The sequence below is a fragment of the Melanotaenia boesemani genome, chromosome 8, assembly GCF_017639745.1.
Source record: "Melanotaenia boesemani isolate fMelBoe1 chromosome 8, fMelBoe1.pri, whole genome shotgun sequence".
Lineage (NCBI taxonomy): Eukaryota > Metazoa > Chordata > Actinopteri > Atheriniformes > Melanotaeniidae > Melanotaenia > Melanotaenia boesemani.
This window is the reverse complement of record NC_055689.1, coordinates 33,784,285-33,805,402: the sequence shown is the minus strand read 5'-3', so window position 1 is coordinate 33,805,402 and position 21,118 is coordinate 33,784,285. Positions and strand designations below refer to the sequence as shown.

General features: G+C 40.9%; 1 protein-coding gene across 1 annotated transcript in view; it reads left to right on the top strand.

Annotated features, from left to right (window-relative positions):
- The first annotated feature begins 562 nt into the window (after positions 1-562).
- LOC121645161 (immunoglobulin lambda-1 light chain-like) overlaps positions 563-21,118 on the top strand; it is a 61,190-nt gene continuing 40,634 nt past the window's right edge. The window contains exons 1-2 of the mRNA XM_041993567.1: positions 563-741; positions 1,023-1,145. Of these exons, the coding sequence (XP_041849501.1) occupies positions 699-741; positions 1,023-1,145 (166 nt within the window). The 5' untranslated portion in view covers positions 563-698. The remainder of the gene's footprint in view (positions 742-1,022; positions 1,146-21,118) is intronic.

Sequence of the window (21,118 nt, the reverse complement as noted above, 5' to 3'; positions counted from 1 at the left end):
ATGCATCAACATAATCCAGTAACACCAGTGTAGCCATGTTTGTTTCTATGAAGAGCTTCTTACAAGCAGAATGGAATTATTTCTACATGTCAACATAAAGTGTAGAACATGGTTTATAGTCCAGATCTGACTGTGAAAGAGCTTCAAATGACAGAATCTACAGTACATGGAAATGATGAGAAAGTGTCTTCCTGTGGATGCTGTAACATATGTCCAGTATGCACACTGGGATGCTTTCCCACATGTCCCAGTATGTTTGATTGTGTTCCCAGTGAGGATCCACAGACCCACATTGAAGAGCTGAATGAGAGTTGAGGAGCTGTGTGGGTTTGTAGTTGTGTATTTTCATCCCAGCTGCTAAACAACAGATAACAGTGTGTGGTACTAAATTCACCACCAACCTGAACGTGTTTGTGGGAACATGAATGTTTTTAGTCTTTCTGCATCATGTGAGGCAGATTTTTTTCATCTGCTGTCAGATTGAAATCAAGAGCATGAAAGCACACAGCAGCTTCAGCTGAGCTGTCAATCAGCAGCAGCAGTCTGATCTGTGGGCCGCAGGGGCTGATGGGAGCTTTGAGGACCTGTTAGAAAGCACGTGGTCCTGCTCTGATCTCACAGCTCGTCCTTGTTTGGCCTCAGCTGCATCAGAGCACCACTTCTCCCCAGGTTCACCAGAGGAAACACCACTGCACACAATGCTTTTCCTCCCAGCTGCTGCTCTGTGCTGGCTGTGTTCAGGTGAGTGTTTCCAGCCAATCAGGAGCCAACAAACTCCACCTGGAACAAACACTGTCACACTAACCTTCATCTGTCTGGCTGTGTCTCTACAGCGCTGGTTGCCATGGCAGCAGAGCTGATTCAGGATGATTTAACATTGACCAGGAGAGTTGGTCAAAATGTCTCCTTCAGATGTGAAAACATTCACCTGTGTTATAGCGGTTATATATTCTGGTACCAGAAGAAAGAAACATTCAGAAAAATTCTTGATATTGATAAAAATTCTGGTTCTGTTGGAAAAGGTTTCAATCATCCTCAGGAAGATGATTTCTCAGCTGTGAATATTCAGAACGGCTGTGAGTTGTGGATAGCGAAAGTTAAACCGGATCATTCAGCCACCTACTACTGTGCCTGTGGGAAATCGGGTCTCCACAGTGAGAAATGATCCCTGCAGCCTGTACAAAAACCTTCAGATGAGCAGATGTCAAACAGTGTTAGTGGCAGGAAGAGAGCAGTAAAGCACAGCCCAGGTTGACATATTTCACCTCCATCTCAGACAGAGTCACAAACACACTGAGCTGAGGGAGTTTCTTCTTTACTGCTGTCTTTATGGATTTAACATTTTATTCTTCTTTTTCTTATTAGCAGAATTTTCTCAAACCATCAACTCTGTGAAGATTTCAGATATCTGCAGTGTTAAATGATGAAATGAAACCTCAACACACCATCAATCAAATCAATCCATTTTCAGCATCTTTGGTTAATAATGAATGTTTTCCTTCAAATATCCAGATAAATATGAATCTCCTGCTTTGAGCTTCTGCTGGAATAAAGTCCATTCCTCCTTCACAATGTTAATGAGCTCTTCATGAAAACACTTCCAGCAGCTCTTGTTGTTTAACAGCTTTCAGCAGATTCCAGCTCATCATTTCTTCTGGCAAGTTGCAGGTTGTGTTTCCAGCGCTGTACGTTGGTCTCTCTGTCTGTCAGTCTGTTAGCAACATAACTCACAAAGTAATGAATGAATTTTCAGGAAACTTTCACGAAATCTTCTTAATGGATTCAGGAACATTTGATTAGACTTTGAGGTTGTTCTGGATTAACATCTGGATGCACGAATTTTTTAACACTAGAACTACCAACACTCCAGTAACCCCAGAACCACCAGAGGGTCATTTTTATACCAACACAGCAGAAATGACTTTAATCCCCGTCTGGCTTTGTGCCAGAGGATGCAGCGACATTTAAGGTCAGAGGAGGACAATAGTTAATAAGAAAAAAATGATGCCGGTGGAAGCTCCTAGAATGATTGACAGGTTGACTGCAGCAGGACCTTCATCGGTTGCTGTGGATGATGATGATGATGATGGTGATGGTGATGATAATGATGATTATGATGATTATGGTAAGCTGCACTGCTCTAAATCACTGATCTACTGCTATGAGTAAAGTGTCCCAGTAAACCCAGTAAGTCTGGTCCATACGAGCAAATTCAAAAATGTAATGTAGCATTAAATGGCGATATTTTTCTTTTGTAACTCAATTTTTATTAACAGTTTAGGCGAAGAGTAACAAAGAACATTAAGTTTGTACAGAATAATATTCATAATATTCATAGGTCATAGGTGAGAGGTCATGAGGAGGTAGCCACCTCTGGACCACTAATTTCTTGGCTGCCGTCATGCAAGCCAGCCATAGTTTGCGAGATTTCAGGGTGACTAGGAGTCTTGAGCTGTACAGTAGAAGTAAGGTGGGATCCACAGGAAAGATAATGCATGTTAATTGTGAAACCATATTTGCCACCTTATTCCAGAATGATAGGACTTCTGGGCAACTCCACAAAGAATGCATTAGAGTGCCAACTGTGCCATATGGGCAGAATGTACAGTATGGGTGGGGTGCTAGTCCCATCAGGTATCTTTTCTGCGGTGTCATATAGGTGCGGTGGCATATATTAAAGTGAATAAACTGATGGTTTGGGTTCTTAGATGAACCTGATATCTTCCTAAACATTTCCAAGATATTCAGTACCTTTGGTAAAGATGATTGAACATTAGACATGTATATCAAGGCATCGTCCGCGTATAATGAGATGTGATGTTTGGACAGCCCAATTGCAAATGGACTCAAAGATTTGTTTAGTCGTATATACTGGGCTAAGGGTTCAATAGACAGGTTAAATAAAAGCGGAGAGAGTGGACATCCTTGTCTCGTTCCACGGAGTATTCCAAATGAATTAGAAGAGAGTCCACCAATACAAACCTTAGCTGTAGGATTAATGTATAAGATTTGAATCATTCTAATAAATTTGGGATCGAAATGAAATTTTTCCATGGCTCTGCATAAATATTTCCATTCCACTCTGTCAAATGCGTTTTGAGCATCCATGAAGAACAAACCAAGTTCGGATTTAGATTTAGTTGATTCTTCAATAATATGGAGAAGTTGTCTTATGTTATCAGAAGCAAGCCTTCCTTTCATAAATCATAAATCCTGTTTGATCATAGTTAGATCATCTTAACTCCTTGTATGGTGGTACAACATATTGCTAATCTACCTGATATATCTGAATTAATTCGTTCAATTACTGAATTGATAGAGAGCTTCATCAGTACCATAGCCCCTTTGGTCTTGGATCCATCACCCGAGGCCACCACAGGTTTATAATATTTATTCTGCATTCTAGCTACATCTGTTGGTTTGAGGTGTGTCTCCTGTAATAATGCCACATCGATTTTGTGCCTGTGCAAAAAATCAAGAATGGAATTACGTTTAAGAGGAAGATTCAACCCTTAAACATTTAAGGATAATATAGAGATGTTACCCATTATTTTTAAAGGAGCACAAAAAGAAAGTGAGAGTACTCACGCCAAAACACATAATAGTTATTAAACAGGTCATTAACAGAACTAACATAGTAAAGTAAACATCTATGTGTTGGTAATTGTGTGGCTCCAGCCACACCCCCACCCTTCCCCTGAATCCATCTATAGCTAACATCCGTGACATTCACGAGGTGAAGTCTACTCACATGTGAACACATACTCACTACTGAACATGTGCTTAACCCCCTTACATAACGAAAAACAAAGGAACTAAGCTAAGTCCAGATTGGTTAATGAGTATCATATCTCACAAATTTCTACATTATATTTACGATCGTGAGACAGTAGGTCAACTGAATTTCAAAGCTCAGGAGTGCCTAGAAGACAGTAAAGAAAATCCCATCAGTCCACCTCATTATGTAGGTCAGTTTTCCATGGATGTAGCCGGCGTGTCCGCTGCTGTTGCGGTGGCTGTGGTGTTATCCGATTCATATTCTTCCAAAAAGCGCTCGGCGTCTTGCACAGATGTGAAGGATTTGGTCTCACCTTTAAGTTTAACCCGTAGTGTAGCAGGATAAATCAGAAAGCTGTCAATCGCCATCTGGCGGAGACGGGTTCTGACGCCTTTGAAGGCGCTCCTCCGTCGGGTCGTACCGGCGCTGTAGTCGGCGTAGAACTCTAAGCGTGTGCCGTCCGGGAGAGATGGATTGACCTTCCTGGCACCTTGAAGAATTGCCTGGCGATCCGGGTAGCGTAAATTCTGTAAATTCTTGTGGAACACTACTTTGAGACATTGTTCACAGCTAAAGAAGGCTAAATAAAAATTTGGTGGTGAAAAATAGTTTTTGTGCTAAATTAAGAGCAGTTAAAACAGACCGGTCAATTTTAACTGGGAACACTAAAGTAAGGGGCAGGAGGTGAACATGACAAGATGTTAGGGTCCCTATCTGTCCCCCCTATCTGTGTTTATGTTTCTGGATTGCCCTAGTGTGTGCGTCTGGCTCCCTCTGTCTGTCTTGTGTGTCATGTCTGTCCCCAGCCAGGAGAGCGTCAGCAGCAGCAATCACCTCACCTGGGCTGATCTTCACACCAGGACCTCATTCATCCCATCAACCACTGCATACTTAAACACCGGATCTTTCCTCATTCCTCACCGGATCGTCCAGTAACTTCCTGGTATATCGTGGCCTCTGTAGATCTCTGCTTAAAATCCCAACTCGCGTCTTCTAAACGCTGTCTTGTGTTCAGGTTCCTGGTCCGTTGGATTCTGTCAGCCCTGCCTGCTACGCCTCCCTCCTGGATTGCTTTCCTGTCACCTTGATTCCCATCCATCTCCAGCTCAAGCCAGCTCCACACAAATGCTCAGCCTGTCATCCACTCTGCCTACCGTGAACCATCGTGATTCCTGGATCCTGCCTGTGGCTTATGCTGCGCTTTGGATACTGTTCAAAGAGACTCTATTAAATTCCCTTTGTTTCTTAACCCAACCACTCTCTGCTGTTTTTGGTTGCTCAGCGTCTGCCTCTTGGGGGTCCAGAAAGCATTCCTGCCTGACACACCGTAACACAAGAGGGATGAACTGGATTTATTCTGGCACAGAATAACGCTGTTGAAATGTGCTATCATTCTCAAGCTTAAGTTTACGGTGTCATGTTGGAGTTTCTCCTCCAACTCTGAAGGTAGTAGTAGGGCTGATGTCGGCTGGTAAACTCCACAAGGTGGAGTTCTTATCATGGTTCCCTTCAGTTCCAGCAGGAATTTCCTGTTTTAGAACAACAATGGTGGCCAACATGATGCAGTCTTGCAGGCATATTTCCGAACCTCCTTGATCAGTCTCTTATCAACTTGGTCCACTGTGTGTGGATTTTAAAAAATGGTGGTTACAAATTCAGCAAGAAGTGAAGAAAACAGCTTAAAATACTTAAAATGTTTCAGGCAACCAAAAGTTTGTCATGATCCAAAAAGGAGGTAGAATCCAAAATCCCAGAGTTCATGCAGGTGAACTTATTTTCAGGGTGTGTCACGTCCCCTGGCCTCTGGCCTGGGCACGTGTATGTGACGGACTGCTACATATCCTGCAACCCCTGCTCCTGGCCTGCGAGACCTCCTCCTTTTCCTCCTGTCTGGTGATTGGCTGCCTTCGGTTCCACCTGCTCTCAGGGGAGACCCACCCTATCCACCTTACCGGACAACAACTCCACACCGCTTCCTCCTCGGTGACCAACCAACGGGAATACTGGTCCTTAAAAGGGAGGCGGCGATGGTGATCAGGGCAGCTGTGTTCCTCAGGCTCACAGCTCGCCAGTTTGTGACTTGCATTTGTAGTGGCTGGTTGAATTACCCATAGTGGTTTGTAAGAGCATTATTCCTTGCCTTTAGTTAAGACACCTGAGTGGTTTGTATATTTGTGATTCTGCGCGCTCTCTCTCTCTATTTTGTGTATTTTGATTTGGCAGACATCTTTTGTTGAGTTAACTGTATGTTTGATTTGGTTTATGTACAAAGCTCTGTTTTGAATAGTTGTAGGAGTAATATTTTGGTTTATAGTGGATTTCTTGAGTTATTGATTTTTGTTTGGTTTATTATTACCTCGCTTGAGGACACCTTGAGTTAATTAGGTTTCTTTTGCTGAACTTGACAGCCTTGGTTGCCCTGTTTTATTCTGAACCCGTTTTTTTTTTGGAATAAATAATTGTAAATATTTTACATTTTGTCCTATTTGTTTTGTTGTCGACCCTAACACCCCTGGTTCTAAAAAGGGGTCGTAACAGGATGTTATAAGAAACGAACCAAAAGCAAAGCAACAGAAGGATTTTTAGAAACTAACTGGAAAGACAAACCATACTCAGGGGAACACAGGACTGACTGTCAAAGATAAAAGACAGACTGACTGGAAAACTACAGAGAATCCAGTGATGGTGATGAGCCACACACTGGACCACAGAAAATACAATGAACTGGAAAGAACAATAGAAACCAAGGAGTAAATATACACTAAAGGAGCAATAATCAGTCAAGGAGCAGGTGCAGTGATCAGTAAATGAAGACCAGGTGTGTAGAGAACAGAAAGGAAAGAGAACAGAAACACAAGAGGATGAACTCTACTAAAGAAGACAGGAAATTAGCAGTAGCTAGGCTAATGATATAAAGGTGACACAAATAATAGAAACTGTTGCAGTTTTCACATTGTTTAGAAGCATAAGTGGAGACGTTTATTCACAAAAATCCCACTGGTCTCACAATTTATCATTAATCATTTACACACTGTTAAAATACTCACCAAATGTTCTCAGAGAACAACGTCAGCACCGTTAGCTGTTAGCTGTTAGCTGTTAGCTGTTCTTTAGTTGTGATACAGATTAGGAAACCAGTATTTACTGGATTGCTAATGGTCAGATTGAAATTAGTTTTGCAGGTATTTAATCAAAAAGCAAAGTATCCGATCAAACCCATGCTGACCTGATGGTGGCGCTAGATGAAACTTCAGAGGATCACCAAAGTTATTCCAGTCCATCCTGAGGGGAACATGAACGTCTGAACCAGACAATCCATCCAATAGTTAAGATATTTCAGTCTGAACCACAAATGTCCACCTGATGGTGGCGCTAGATAAAAAGTCAAAATCAACAAAGTCCCTTCATGAAGTTAATCCTCTGGGGACCAAGAATGTCTGTTAAAGGTTTCATGTCAATCCATCCCTCCATCCTTTAGTCCAGATCCAGTCCATCTGGACGAAAGTAGTGGACTGACCAACAGACTGACATTAACATCAGAGCCATGCTGCTAGTGTGGCTAAAAGAGAAGAGAAGAAGAGACAGTCATGTTGATATGAACATTAGAGAAACACATCATGGAGCTGAAATATGATCCTGCTTCATCATTTCAACTCCTTCACCTCAGCTGACACGTTCACCAGCAGACAGGTTTTTGTACCAGTCTTTCTCACTGTGTCGGGACAGACGGCATCGAATACATCTACCCAATCGCTGGTTCTGGGACTAAACTGTATGTAAGAGGTAAGAACAAACATTTCTTTTCCTTCACTTGTTTTCTTGTAGAAGTTAAAATGTGTTTAAAGTCAGTTTCTGCTGCTTCAGGCTTTACATGTTAGTTTTTTCATCATTAGTAGAGAATTCATCATGCAGCCATTGTTACAGAAGAAAAGCTCAATAATTCCTGAAAACATATTCAAATCTCACTGAACAACTAAACTTATTCTTTATTTCTGCAAATATTAGTCATGATACAAACATTTACTTTGTCATCTTTTTAGTAATTCTCTGATATCTGCTGGGCTTCGGGAAAAAAGAGATTTTTGTAACCATAAAAATAGTTAGAATTTTCTGTCCAGGACAAAACTAAATTAAATGTCACTTGAAAAATAAACTAAAAGGTCAAATGTTTAACATGTGAACAAATTGTATTTAAAAAAAAAAAAAAAAAAAAAACATGACATCTAAGTTTTGATCAATTGTTTCACAAACCTTTCAGCAAAATTTCTACGTACAATATAAGTAACAGTTTAATATTACATGAGCTTTAATTCCATGTTGGACATTCGAATAAATACACTGAAGTAGAAAAAAAAAAACTAAAATCTGCTGGTTTTAATCAAAGATTTAAAAATTACCTGAAAATGTCTTTAAATGTGTTAGAGAACATATTTAACTTTTTTAAGTTGTAAGCTAAATATATATATATATATATATATATATATATATATATATATATATATATATATATATAAACTAAAAATGTTCGATTTAGTAAATATTTGTTTATTAATTCAATAAAATTTTGTGTAAGACTTACAGAATTAAATGAAAAAATGGAGAAAAATCTTTCAGAGAAAATGCAAACAAAAAAGGCGAATTTACATTTGAATTCATTTGCTATCATGTAGGTTATTTAAAAAATAATTAGCAGTCATCAAATTTTTTTTTAATTATAAATTTTAATTTAAAAAGGGTCAAAGTTGATGTTTACCCTGGTGGACGAAAGGGTAGCCTCCCCCCACCTTCGGCTGGGAGGACGGGTCCTGACTGTTGTTTGTGCTTATGCACCAAATAGCAGTTAAGAGTACCCACCCTTTTTGGAGTCCTTGGAGGAGGTGTTGGAGAGCACTCCTTCCGGGGACTCCCTCGTTCTGCTGGGGGACTTCAATGCTCACGTGGACAACCCCTGAACTCGTTGGTGGACACCGGCAGTAAGAGATGCCGTCAAGCTCAAGAAGGAGTCCTTTCGGGCCTTTTTGGCCTATGGGACATCAGAGGCAGCTGATGGGTATCAGAGGACTAAGCGGAGCGCAGCTTCAGCGGTCGCTAAGTCAAAAACTCGGGCATGGGAGGAGTTTGGAGAGGCCATGGAGAATGACTTCTGGACAGATTTGAGGAAATTCTGGTCCACCATCCGACGGCTCAGGAGGGGAAAGCAGTGCTCCGTCAACACTGTGTACAGTGGGGATGGGGGGCTGCTGACCTCGACTCTGGACGTTGTGAGGCGGTGGAAGGAATAATTCGAAGACCTTCTCAATCCCACCAACACGTCTTCCAATGAGGAAGCAGAGTCTGGGGTAGCTGGTGCTGGCTCTCCTATCTCTGGGGCTGCGGTCGCTGAGGTGGTTAAAAAGCTCCTCGGTGGCAGGGCCCCGGGGGTGGATGAGGTCCGTCTAGAGTTCCTTAAGGCTGTGGATGCTGTAGGGCTGTCTTGGCTGACACGCCTCTGCAGCATCGTGTGGACATCAGGGACAGTTCTCCTGGACTGGCAGACTGGAGTGGTGGTCCCCCTCCTCAAAAGGGGGACCAGAGGGTGTGCTCCAACTACAGGGGGATCACACTCCTCAGCCTCCCCGGTAAGGTCTATTCAGGGGTGCTGGAGAGGAGGGTCCGTCGGATAGTCGAACCTCGGATTGAAGAGGAGCAGTGTGGTTTTCGTCCCAGTCGTGGAACAGTGGACCAGCTCTACACCCTCTTCAGGGTCTTTGAGGGGGCATGGGAGTTTGCCAAACCTGTCTACATGTGCTTTGTGGACTTGGAGAAGGCATTCAACTATGTCCCCCTGGGACTCCTGTGGGGGGTACTCCAGGAGTATGGAGTGCCGAATTCGCTTGTACGAGCTGTCCGGTCCCTGTATGGCCCATGTCAGAGCTTGGTCCGCATTGCCAGCAGTAAATCAGAATCGTTTCCAGTGCGGGTTGGACTCCGCCAAGGCTGCCCTTTGTCACGATTCTATTCATAACCTTTATGGACAGAATTTCTAGGTGCAACAGAGGTGTTGAGGGGATCCGGTTCGGTGGCCTCAGGATTGGACCTCTGCTCTTTGCGGATGATGTGGTTCTGTTGGCTTCATCAGGCCGTGATCTTCAGCTCTCACTGGAGCGATTCGCAGCCGAGTGTAAAGCAGCTGGGATGGGAATCAGCACCTCCAAATCCGAGACCATGGTCCTCAGCCAGAAAAGGGTGGAGCGCACTCTTTGGGTCTGCAATAGGGTCCTGCCCCAAGTGGAGGAGTTCACGTATCTCGGGGTCTTGTTCACAAGTGAGGGAAGGATGGAGCGGGAGATTGACAGGAGGATTGGTGCTGCATCTGCAGTGATGCGGACTCGGCATCGGTCTGTCGTGGTGAAGAAGGAGCTGAGCCAGTCATGAGCTGTGGGTAGTGACCGAAAGAACAAGATTGCGAGTGCAAGTGGCCGAAATGAGTTTTCTCCCCAGGGTGGCCAGGCTCTCCCTTAGAGATATGGTGAGAAGCTCGGTGATCTGTGAGGGGCTCAGAGTAGAGCTGCTGCTCCTCCACATCGAGAGGAGCCAGATGAGGTGGTTCGGGCATCTGGTGAGGATGCCTCCTGGACGCCTCCCTGGTGAGGTGTTCCAGGCACGTCCCTCTGGAAAGAGGCCCCAGGGAAGACCCAGGACATGCTGGACAGACTACATCTCTCGGCTGGCCTGGGAATGCCTCGGGATCCCTCCGGATGAGCTGGTGAATGTGGCCGGGGAGAGGGAAGTCTGGGTTTTCCTGCTTAGGCAGCTGCCCCCGCAACCTGACTCTGGATAAGCAGAAGAAAATGGATGGATAGATGAATTTAAAAGATAGTGAAAGCTTAAAAGAAAAATAAATTGAAAGAATTTGATCTGTTTTCATTGATTGGACTAATTGCTGGTAAATACTAAATGTGTTCATTATTTTATTAAATGAAATTAAATAAATTTCCATGGCAGAAACATGTTTATTACATGTTTCATTAAACATTTTCATGCACAGTGTAAAAGCTGCGAAATATAAATATATTATATAGATACATAGATTGTATTTACTATTTGCATCAGTAATAAACACAAAAAAGACACAGTTATATTTAAATAAATATTTTCATAGAAAAGAAAAAATTGTTAAGTAAATTATGAATTTCTCAAAAGCATCGCTGTGATTTTTATAATTCATGCATGAAACGATTAATTTAAGAAAAGGGTTGCAGAAAAATAGCAAACATACCACTATAAATAGTTTTTATTATTATTTTCATTTAGAAATCACCAATAAAAAAATAAGTTTTAAAATAACTTTATTGACTTTCTAAAGAAGATTTCCACGTGGTCCACCTGCTGCCATGAGGTGATGAGTGTGTGTGATATGAAGCTGAATCCAGTGTATGTAGTGAAAGTGAACTTTGTGCTGTATTGATGAGGAGTTTATTGATCAGAGTCCATGTTTCCAGGATCAGACTGAATGCAGTGCAGTGCTGGAAGCTGCTGCTAACTGTATGAATGTGTGTGTGCTGCTTGTTGCTGCTGTCAAACTTCAGATGAGCAGGTAGTGAAGCCCGTGGTGAGCGTGTACCCAGCAGCATCCAGAGTCCACCAGGAGGGGAGGAGCTCCCTGCTGTGTCTGGCCTCAGCCATGTTTCCTCCTCTGGTCCAGTTCTCCTGGAAAAGACAGAAGGAGGACGGCTCTCTGGAGGAGCTGCTCCCTGCTGAGGGAGATCAGCTGGAGATCAGAGAGTCAGGACGCTCCGCTGCCATCAGGGTGGTCGATCGTGATGCTTTCTACACACAGAAATACATCTGCTACGTCAAGCATGAGGGGGGAACAGTGGAGGCCCAAGCACAATAAGGTAATGAAGGCTTGGAGACTGTTCAGCAGAGATTCAGCTTCAAGTGGAGACGCTCTCAAAGAGAGCAGAGGAGCAGAGGACTGACATTTCTCACTGTAACTCCAACATTTGACTCCTTTTCTGTTTCAGATGTTTGTCCCTGGCTTCAGACGCTCTTAAACCAAGTGAAGCTGCTCTTGCTGCTGTCCACAGTGCTGATAGTGAAGAGTCTGGTGTACTGCTGTGGACTCTCTCTGCTGATGATCCTCAGAAACAAGGGACCGTCCACCAACTGCACACATGCTGACTGACTGTTTTCTGCTGGACTTTTCTCTCCATCAAGTCTCATCAATTCATCTCATTTATCACTTTGATCAGAATTCACAAATGTTAGTTATGACATGTTGTAGATGCTTTAAAATGTCTCTTTTTAAGCAGATTTTACAAAGTGATCATTTTTTTTCTTCGAGTTTTCTGTTTTTTATATTGCACAGTTTTTTGTAATAAAGAGAGTCAATGTAAAAACGTAGAACAACATTAAAACGTAAGAACAGAGATCAGAAAATATTCTCCAAATCTAAGTCTGTACAGGAGGGTTTATAAAATCTTTTAAACTGGCTCTGACTCAGCTGTTCTGATGCTGACAAGAATTTGTTCCAAGTTCTTGGAGTTAAAACAGTAGAGTCATGGTTCCCTTTGTTCTAAGTGTGAACTGTGGAACTTTAAACAACAGCTGAGTCTCTGATCTGAGGGGTCGAGGTGCAGAATGAAGAGTTCTGACATGGAAAGTTGATCCAGACCATGAAGGATTTAAAAGTGATCAACAGAAGCTTAAATGAAGTTGTGGAGAGCAGGTTCACAGAGGCTGAACCAGTTTGAAGAGAAGTCAATAAAAACTCAGCTGTGATTGAGACCAACAGACTCCTCTGACGGCTCTGCAGGAGGTTTTCAATCAACTATCAGCCGGTGAGAAAAATGAGACCTGAGCTGAACCAACATGGACGTCTTGTCCTGCTTTTGTTTTCAGACCAACCAAACAACATGACTTGTTTGTGTCGGTGGTTTGTGAGTCTGTCTCAGTGTGGTTTGTGTTGCTCTGATGAATGATAACAGAAGTACAGTCGGCTGAAAGAGCAGAAATGTCTGAGAAGATGAGCTTTAAATGATTTATTATTAATGTTCAGCAACAAATGTTCAGCAGGAGGTTTCTCATCTCTCCTTTTCTTCCATCAAAGTTCATTTTTCAGCTCTGAGTTCAGGATTTGAGCTGTTTCTCTCACAGATGAAGAACACAGATGTTTCCTGGAACGACTCTTTAAACACAGTCGATGGTTGTAACTGTCATTGTGTTATTAAGGTGAAAAGCCACAGCTAACGGTGTGGAGGCTGCAGAGCAGAAAGCCACACGGCTGCAGGAAAGGAAGTTTGATTGGCTGTCAGCAGTTTTTTCTCTTCTAATAACCACTGAGAACAGATTCATATCTGCTGCTGAACACACTCATCTCCTCCCCTCCCTCTCTGCTGTCTGTCTTTTTTCTCTACCTACAGTCCTGACTGGTCAAACCTCTGGATGTTTATTTGTAGCTTCAAACAACATCTCTGCTCTGCTGTTTGTTCATGTGTGGAAACAACAGTGTCATCAGCGTAGAGTTTTACATCCTCACTGTAACATGTTTCCTACACAAACTAAATGATGAGGGGACACACACACCCATCACATGCTGGTTTCCATAGAAACACTTCATCTTAATACTGAATCAAAATGGCTTCCTTCTTCTTCCTGTTTATATATTTGTATGATGTGAAACTTGTTGAAGTTGGAAGAGAAAGAAACTTACAACCACAGTCTAATGGTTGTCAACATACCGAACCTGTAAACAAGCAGAGAAACAAACACGAACAACCCTGTTTTACACTTTATTGAGATTATCTGAGTGAATAAATGTGGAGAACCTACCACACTGTGCAGATACAGGAGATTAAAAAGAAAAACAAGATAAATGCTGAAATATCTACAAACCAGCTAATAATTCAGCTTCATTTAGTTTCTAACATGTCATAACTAACATTTGTGAATCCTGATCAAAGTGATGAATGAGATGAATTGATGAGATTTGATGGAGCGAAAAGTCCAGCAGAAAACAGTCAGTCAGCATGTGTGCAGTTGGTGGACGGTCCCTTGTTTCTGAGGATCATCAGCAGAGAGAGTCCACAGCAGTACACCAGACTCTTCACTATCAGCACTGTGGACAGCAGCAAGAGCAGCTTCACCCTCAACTCAGACTGGAAGGACACTGACAGCTTCACAGGGTGGAGAACAGGAACAGAGGTTGCAGCTGGATCAGATGGTGGAAATATTTCTTCCTGCAGGAGTAGAGGAGTTGTTGCATGAACTGGTGGAGGAGAAGCAGGTGGAGGAGGTGGTGGAGGAGAAGCAGGAACCTCTGGAAGAGAAAAATGTTGGAGTTACAGTGAGAAATGTCAGTCCTCTGCTCCTCTGCTCTCTTTGACAGCGTCTCCACATGAAGCTGAATCTCTGCTGAACACAGTCTCCAAGCCTTCATTACCTTGTTGTGTTTGGGCCTCCACTGTTCCCCCCTCATGCTTGACGTAGCAGATGTATTTATATCTGCTGAGAGCATCACCATCAACCACTCTGATGACGGCGGATTTTCTGGACCCTCTGAACTGTCCCTCAGCAGGGAGCAGCTCCTCCAGAGAGCCGTCCTCCTTCTGTCTTTTCCAGGAGAACTGGACCAGAGGAGGAAACATGGCTGAGGCCAGACACAGCAGGGAGCTCTTCCCCTCCTGGTGGACGTTGGATTCAATGGGGCAGACGTTCACCACGGGCTTCACCACCTGCTCATCTGAAGTTTGACAGCACAAAGTTCACTACATACACTGGATTCAGCTTCATATCACACACACTCATCACCTCATGGCAGCAGGTGGACCACGTGGAAATCTTCTTTAGAAAGTCAATAAAATGATTTAATAACATGTTTATGTTTTTATTGATGACATTTAAATGAACCCTTTCATGATGAATTTTTAAATAACAATGCTTCATATTTTTCACTTAGAATATTTTACAGATGTAAACAGTAAAATTTTATTTCTTCATCATATTTTACTTTTTATTCATTTTATTTACTTCATATGTTGTATAAAAATTTTAAATCATAATATTTATCATATAATACATTTTTTTCATGTTTATCTCTGAAGCAAACTTGTTAATTACAATGTATAAATATACAAATATACCGTCCTCACCCATGAATAAACTAGAAAACCGACTTTAAATAGACGTCCACTGTAGTGGACACTACACATGAAATAGTTAGAATATGATTGAAAACTATTTATAGACAATATGAGACAATACAATAACATTCATTCTTCAGTTTTAACCAGCAAGTTGTCTAATGTGTTAGAAGATAAAGAAATTTGATTTAAATTGTTTAATTAATTAACTTTACTAATAAAACACAAACAAGTAAATTATAAATATTTATATGAATCATTATAAATAAAATTTCAAGTCTAACATTTCTGTATGTTTTTATGTTTATTACTAAAAGTTTTATTTTTCTGCTTCATTGTATTTATTCTTATGTCCAACATGGAATTAAAGCTCATGTAACATTAAACTGTTACTTATATTCTACATAGAAAGTTTGATGAAAATTTGCATGTAAATTTATCAAAATGTAGATTTTTATTCCACTTTCATGTTTGTTTTAGTTTCTTTTTAGAACACAGTTTTCTTCAGATGTTAATTTGACAATTGACCTTTTTCATTTGTTAAAACGCATTTTTCAAGTTAAAGTTAAGTTAGTTTTGTCCTCTAAAAGAATTTAAACTATGTTTTAAAGTTAAAAAAAACCTCTTGTCTAGCAGATGTCAGAGAATTACTGAGAAGATGAAAAAGTAAATGTTTGTATCATGACTAATATTTGCAGAAATAAAGAATAAGTTTAGTTGTTCAGTGAGATTTGAACATGTTTTCAGGAATTATTGAGCTTTTCTTCTGTAACAATGGCTGCATGATGAATTCTCTACTAATGATGAAAAAACTAACATGTAAAGCCTGAAGCAGCAGAAACTGACTTTAAACACATTTTAACTTCTACAAGAAAACAAGTGAAGGAAAAGAAATGTTTGTTCTTACCTGTTACATACAGTTTAGTCCCAGAACCAAAGATGAAATACCACCTTCCTCCACACAGTGAGAAAGACTGGTACAAAAACCTGTCTGCTGGTGAACGTGTCAGCTGAGGTGAAGGAGTTCAAATGATGAAGCAGGATCATATTTCAGCTCCATGATGTGTTTCTCTAATGTTCATATCAACATGACTGTCTCTTCTTCTCTTCTCTTTTAGCCACACTAGCAGCATGGCTCTGATGTTAATGTCAGTCTGTTGGTCAGTCCACTACTTTAGTCCAGATGGACTGGATCTGGACTAAAGGATGGAGGGATGGATTGACATGAAACCTTTAACAGACATTCTTGGTCCAGACAAACAGTCAGGCAAACATTGATAGAGCCGCACAGTTTTTTTGACCTCTCGTTCTTTTATTTGATTTCTTGGAATTATTCTTTATTTATTTTTATTTTTCTATGGGGAGCTAATGTAACATTTTAGTTTGAACTTTTCAAGTAAACTGTTTAACTAAATCTGAAGGATGTTGTGGAGTTTTTTACAAGTGACATGTGAATAAAAGCGAGGGATTAGAGCATCAAACTAAGGCTTTAAAAGAAAGGAAAATACAATATCATTAGCGTAGCTACTGCTAATTTCTTGTTTTATTTAGTAGAGTTCAACCGCCTGGACCGGTTGTTCAAACATAATCTGATCGGATTTCGGTTATTGGATTGGATCAAATCTTGAAAATGGGTTGTTCAAAAGAGAAAGAAGGATTCTGAAATCGGACTGATCATGTAATCCAATCCTGGTTGTTATCCAGATAAAACCCTCTGTTTGTGCTTGAGTTGAAAACTTTTGAGTAGGATCTGGATGACTTTGATCCAAAAAAACATGATTATCCTGATCCCAACAGAGGGTAGGATTGCAAGCTGGATTTCAGGAGGAAACTGCAGTAAAACCTCAGATTTGAACAAATAATAGTATCTTTTCAGTCAGTGCATATGCTAATATTTATATTTTGCACCTGACTTGTTTAAGCGTTACAGGTGTAACCCATATGGAAATTCCTCTTAAAGGTCATGTAGATATCCCTATTGAGTTTTCCTGGTTGTCTATGAAGGCACCATTTGGTCACATGACATCTGTTCAGCCAGTCCCACTTCCTGGTAGTCTCCATACAAGCCATCTGTATTACTCCACCAACAGATGTGTGGGAGTATGGGAATGGGAAGGCTGCAACAGGTGAGTCTTGTCCAAATGCTTTCCATTTTCATGGTTGATTATTGTTTAAAACTACGTTGTAGACGCTGCAAACTCACTGCTGACACCGGGGCTCTCGTGTGGGATGGATTTTTAAGAGGATTGGTGAGTCTGTTTGGTTTGCTACATGCTGTTAGCATTAGCATGCTTGTGCCTTGTCCCACTAGCATAATGCTAGTGTAGCATTATACTACATTAGCTTTGCTTTGAATAAGTTATGTTCATTGTTAGGCTAGAGCCTTTTAAAAAGCCATGTTGGCCTAGCATGTATTTTAAATTTACTTTTGGTTTTATTAGTATTTCTGTCAATGCACTTTGATGTCAAATGGTGCAACACTTTTTGAATTGTATTTGCATTTTTGTATGCACATGGAAATGACTTTCAGTGTTTGATGGTCGATGGTTTATGATTCAAAGAAATTTAATTATTTAATGGGTGTACACCAAGATAAAACTAGCTAGTGGTTATGGACTTTGAATGATTGAATGTTGGCCTTGTTTGTCTGATGCAGGCCAGGTGTGCCCTGTTGGGTACAGATCCTTCCGGATGGCGAGCTAGACTCAAGAGTTTGAACCCTGCAACACACACCAACCTTCTGCAGTTAGGTAGGAGGCTGTTTGAAAGCCAGTCCACTCCCATCTTTTTGCCCTGCTCACCGCTCACATTTACACTGGTTGAATAGCGCATATGGACATTTATTTAATTTTCATGGACTCTGTTTATTATTGGACAACTCATACATACTACATTGTGAAAGGTGGACAGAATGATTGTAACCTAACTTGGTGATGATGATGGAACAATTTCAGCTGGGTTGAGTTTGCATACTGGCTCATATTATGTTGTGAATCATTTGGAAGAGTCAACTCTTGAAATTGAACCTTGTGAACATGTTTTTCCCCCTTTTATTCTGCAGATTGTAAATATCGTACATACTGTTTTTTTTTGGGGGGGGGGGTTCCACCGTATTATGATATAAATTCACTGAAAGACAAAATTCTGCCTGTGTGATTGCTGTACCTGCACCTTCCTGAGCTGACATCTAGAAACTTCTGATTCAAGCCTAGACATTATTTCCTTTTTCCCATAGCAAATCTTAAAACATGTTACACAGGGATAAAGTGGTTAAAGTAGCACAGGCTACCTATTAAGCCTGTTAGCATAGTACAGCAACAATTAAACATAACATTAACTTGTCCCCATGAAATAAACCCTGAAGTAAATGTTAATAACAAAAACAAATATAACAATCCATGCTCCTGTCATTCATCGCTGCACATTCAGGGAAAATCCTGTCAGGAATAATGTCTAATAATTGCATCCCTCACCACACGTCCAGTCAGTCCCTCATTCTGACAGAATGTTGGTGGTTGGTCCGGTTCCTCAACATGAGGCTCCGGTGCATCATTAACATGATCACAGAGAGGGACATTGTGTCTTTGTGAAGACGTTTCCAGAATATCCACAATATAGTTGTTAACAGAGTATTTTTATGTTTGTTGTGGCTCCGATGGGAAGTCATACAATTATACATAGAAGTGGATGTAGCTCAAAAAGTTTGAGAACCTCTGTCTTATAGGATGTATGTTTGGAAGTCTGCCGTGGTTTCCTCTAAGTATTGTATAAAATACATGATTAGCTATTTTTCTAGAGTAAAGATACCAGTACTATCACCAGTATATGATGCAACTATTTCCCCACGTTTATCTAGATACCAGTACTGTGATCATCTGAACAAGTCCATCAAGTGTCGTTCTTTCTCTCATTTTTAAAGGTTTCCATGTTCGAGGAAATATTCTGTGCTGCTGTGCTGTTTATTGATGTGGTGAATAAATAGTCTATGAAAATATCACTAAATCTGTCATTTTTTTCATTTTAATATTAATTAATGATCATGTCTCACCTCTATTCCTCTCTGTCCTTTTATCGGGATCCCATCATACGCTGTACATTGTTCAGGACGTTAACTAGACCAAGCAGTCTTTTAGTTTCCACTGAGTACTACATAGAATAATGACACTGGGAGGATGATGTAGTTTAGGCTCATTAGACAAGCACATAAACAACAACAAGACGGTGTACAAGCACTGTCACAAGAACATTTCTTTTCATTTATAGACGTTGTCTTTCCATCATTACCTGGTATTCCACGGACGTAGCTAAAGAAAGCCAGGCTGTATCAGGAAAGCCTCGCTTGAACTAACACCATCTCTGAATTAAGGCTCGAGCCGTTCCACTAACACATTTCAGCTGCATCTACTTGAGGCTAATTCAAGCCAGGCTTACATAGCCTGGCTATGTGGGAGGTCCTGAGGAATGTAGGAAGTCCTGACGAGTGGATGGTGGAAAAGAGGAGCTACAGAAAAAGAGAACAAGCCGAGAGCTTCATTTTCTCAGCAGCTGAACAAAGAATGGAGATCAGTGACGTGCGGTGGAGTTTATGGCTGGTGAGGCACTGACTCCTCTGGAGTCAGATTTACATTGTAGGAACCGAAAAGAGCTTCTTATTTCACTATTCATCCAACAGCATGCAACTATGCCCCCTTGAGGTGAGGAAGAGTACTGCCTGTCTCACCTGCTGACTTTTCTCTGTACTTTATTCTACGATAAGCAGGAATAATTCAGTGGAGGCTGAGTTTTTGTGAAATTGGGGAGGGTGTTTAATAAGGTATTAATTAGTTTAAATGAATACAATGTTCTTTTTCATTTAATTTCATGGTCAGAAGTGGTATAGTTGTTTCTTTAGTTACATTGGTGCTGACAGATTTATTGAATATTCAAGACAAAGTAGTGATATGATAACAAGTGTTTTTTTTTTTTTTTTACTTTTATACCAGAATGAAGGCGGCAACGCAGCAATCTACCAGGTGGAACTTTATTTAGGGAGTCTGTATCAGACCTTTGAGACACAGCTAAGCTAAGCTTGAACGTTAGCCTGTCCCCGAACAGGCGAGTTCTGGTGCGTCAGTTACCATGGTAACTCAGCGGGCATTCACATTGATGGAACAGAACTCTGGCTTAAATGGACCAGACTTATCAAAATAAACCAGGCTTTTCCTTAATCCAGCTTCATGGAATACCCCCTTGGAGTGCCAGACTTGGCACAAAATTCCCAGGATGACTGTTTGTCCCAGTCCAGTCCTGATTACAAAGATGTGAGTAATCACATTCTGGTTCTGAATAAAGTCACACAGACATGAACCCTGTCTAGTTTTCTTGCTGTCGACTCACACAACTCAACCCTGAACAGCTTCCTAACATCATCAGTAATATTTACTTCTCTGCTCTCATCACAGGATAAATTCCTGGTTCTGGAACTCAAGTCAGCTGTTAAACAACAAGAGCTGCTGGAAGTGTTTTCATGAAGAGTTCATTAATATTGTGAAGGAGGAATGGACTTTATTCCAGCAGCAGCTCAAAGCAGATGATTCATATTTATCTGGATAATTGAAGGAAAACATTCATTATTAACCAAAGATGCTGAAAATGGATTGATTTTTTTTTTTTTTTTTTTTTTTTACTTGTCCTGTCCAGCATCATAGCAAGCAAAATGATAATCCGGTTGCTGTATCGTGCTGAACAAATTTACTCTGCCAAGGGGAGGCCTATGGGTAAGGCTCCTCTTGATAATCTGATTCATTTATTTATTTATTTACTTTGAATCACGGAATCTATGTAATCTTGCTGGACCTGACCGGAGGGGACAGAAAAAAGATGGAAAATAGCAAAAGGGAAAGAAGAAAGGAGACAAAAAGATCACAGACAGAAGGAAACGACCCTTCAATCTACACCATCACCAGACAACAAACTGTTACACCTGTACATGAACACACCAGAAAATTTCCTACAACTTTTACAAAAACAGAAACACACACACACACAGAAAAAAACAGAACTGCTAGTCATTAAGAGTTTTTAAATAACCAAATCAAAATGAAATAACAGCGACCAGATACTAACTCACAGGAAAAATAAAAAAAAGAGTTATCGCTTAGTATAAAACCCCACTGGACAACTCAGTGATTGTGTCAGCATGCAGAGCATGAGGAATAAGGAGTGATCAGTGATGAAG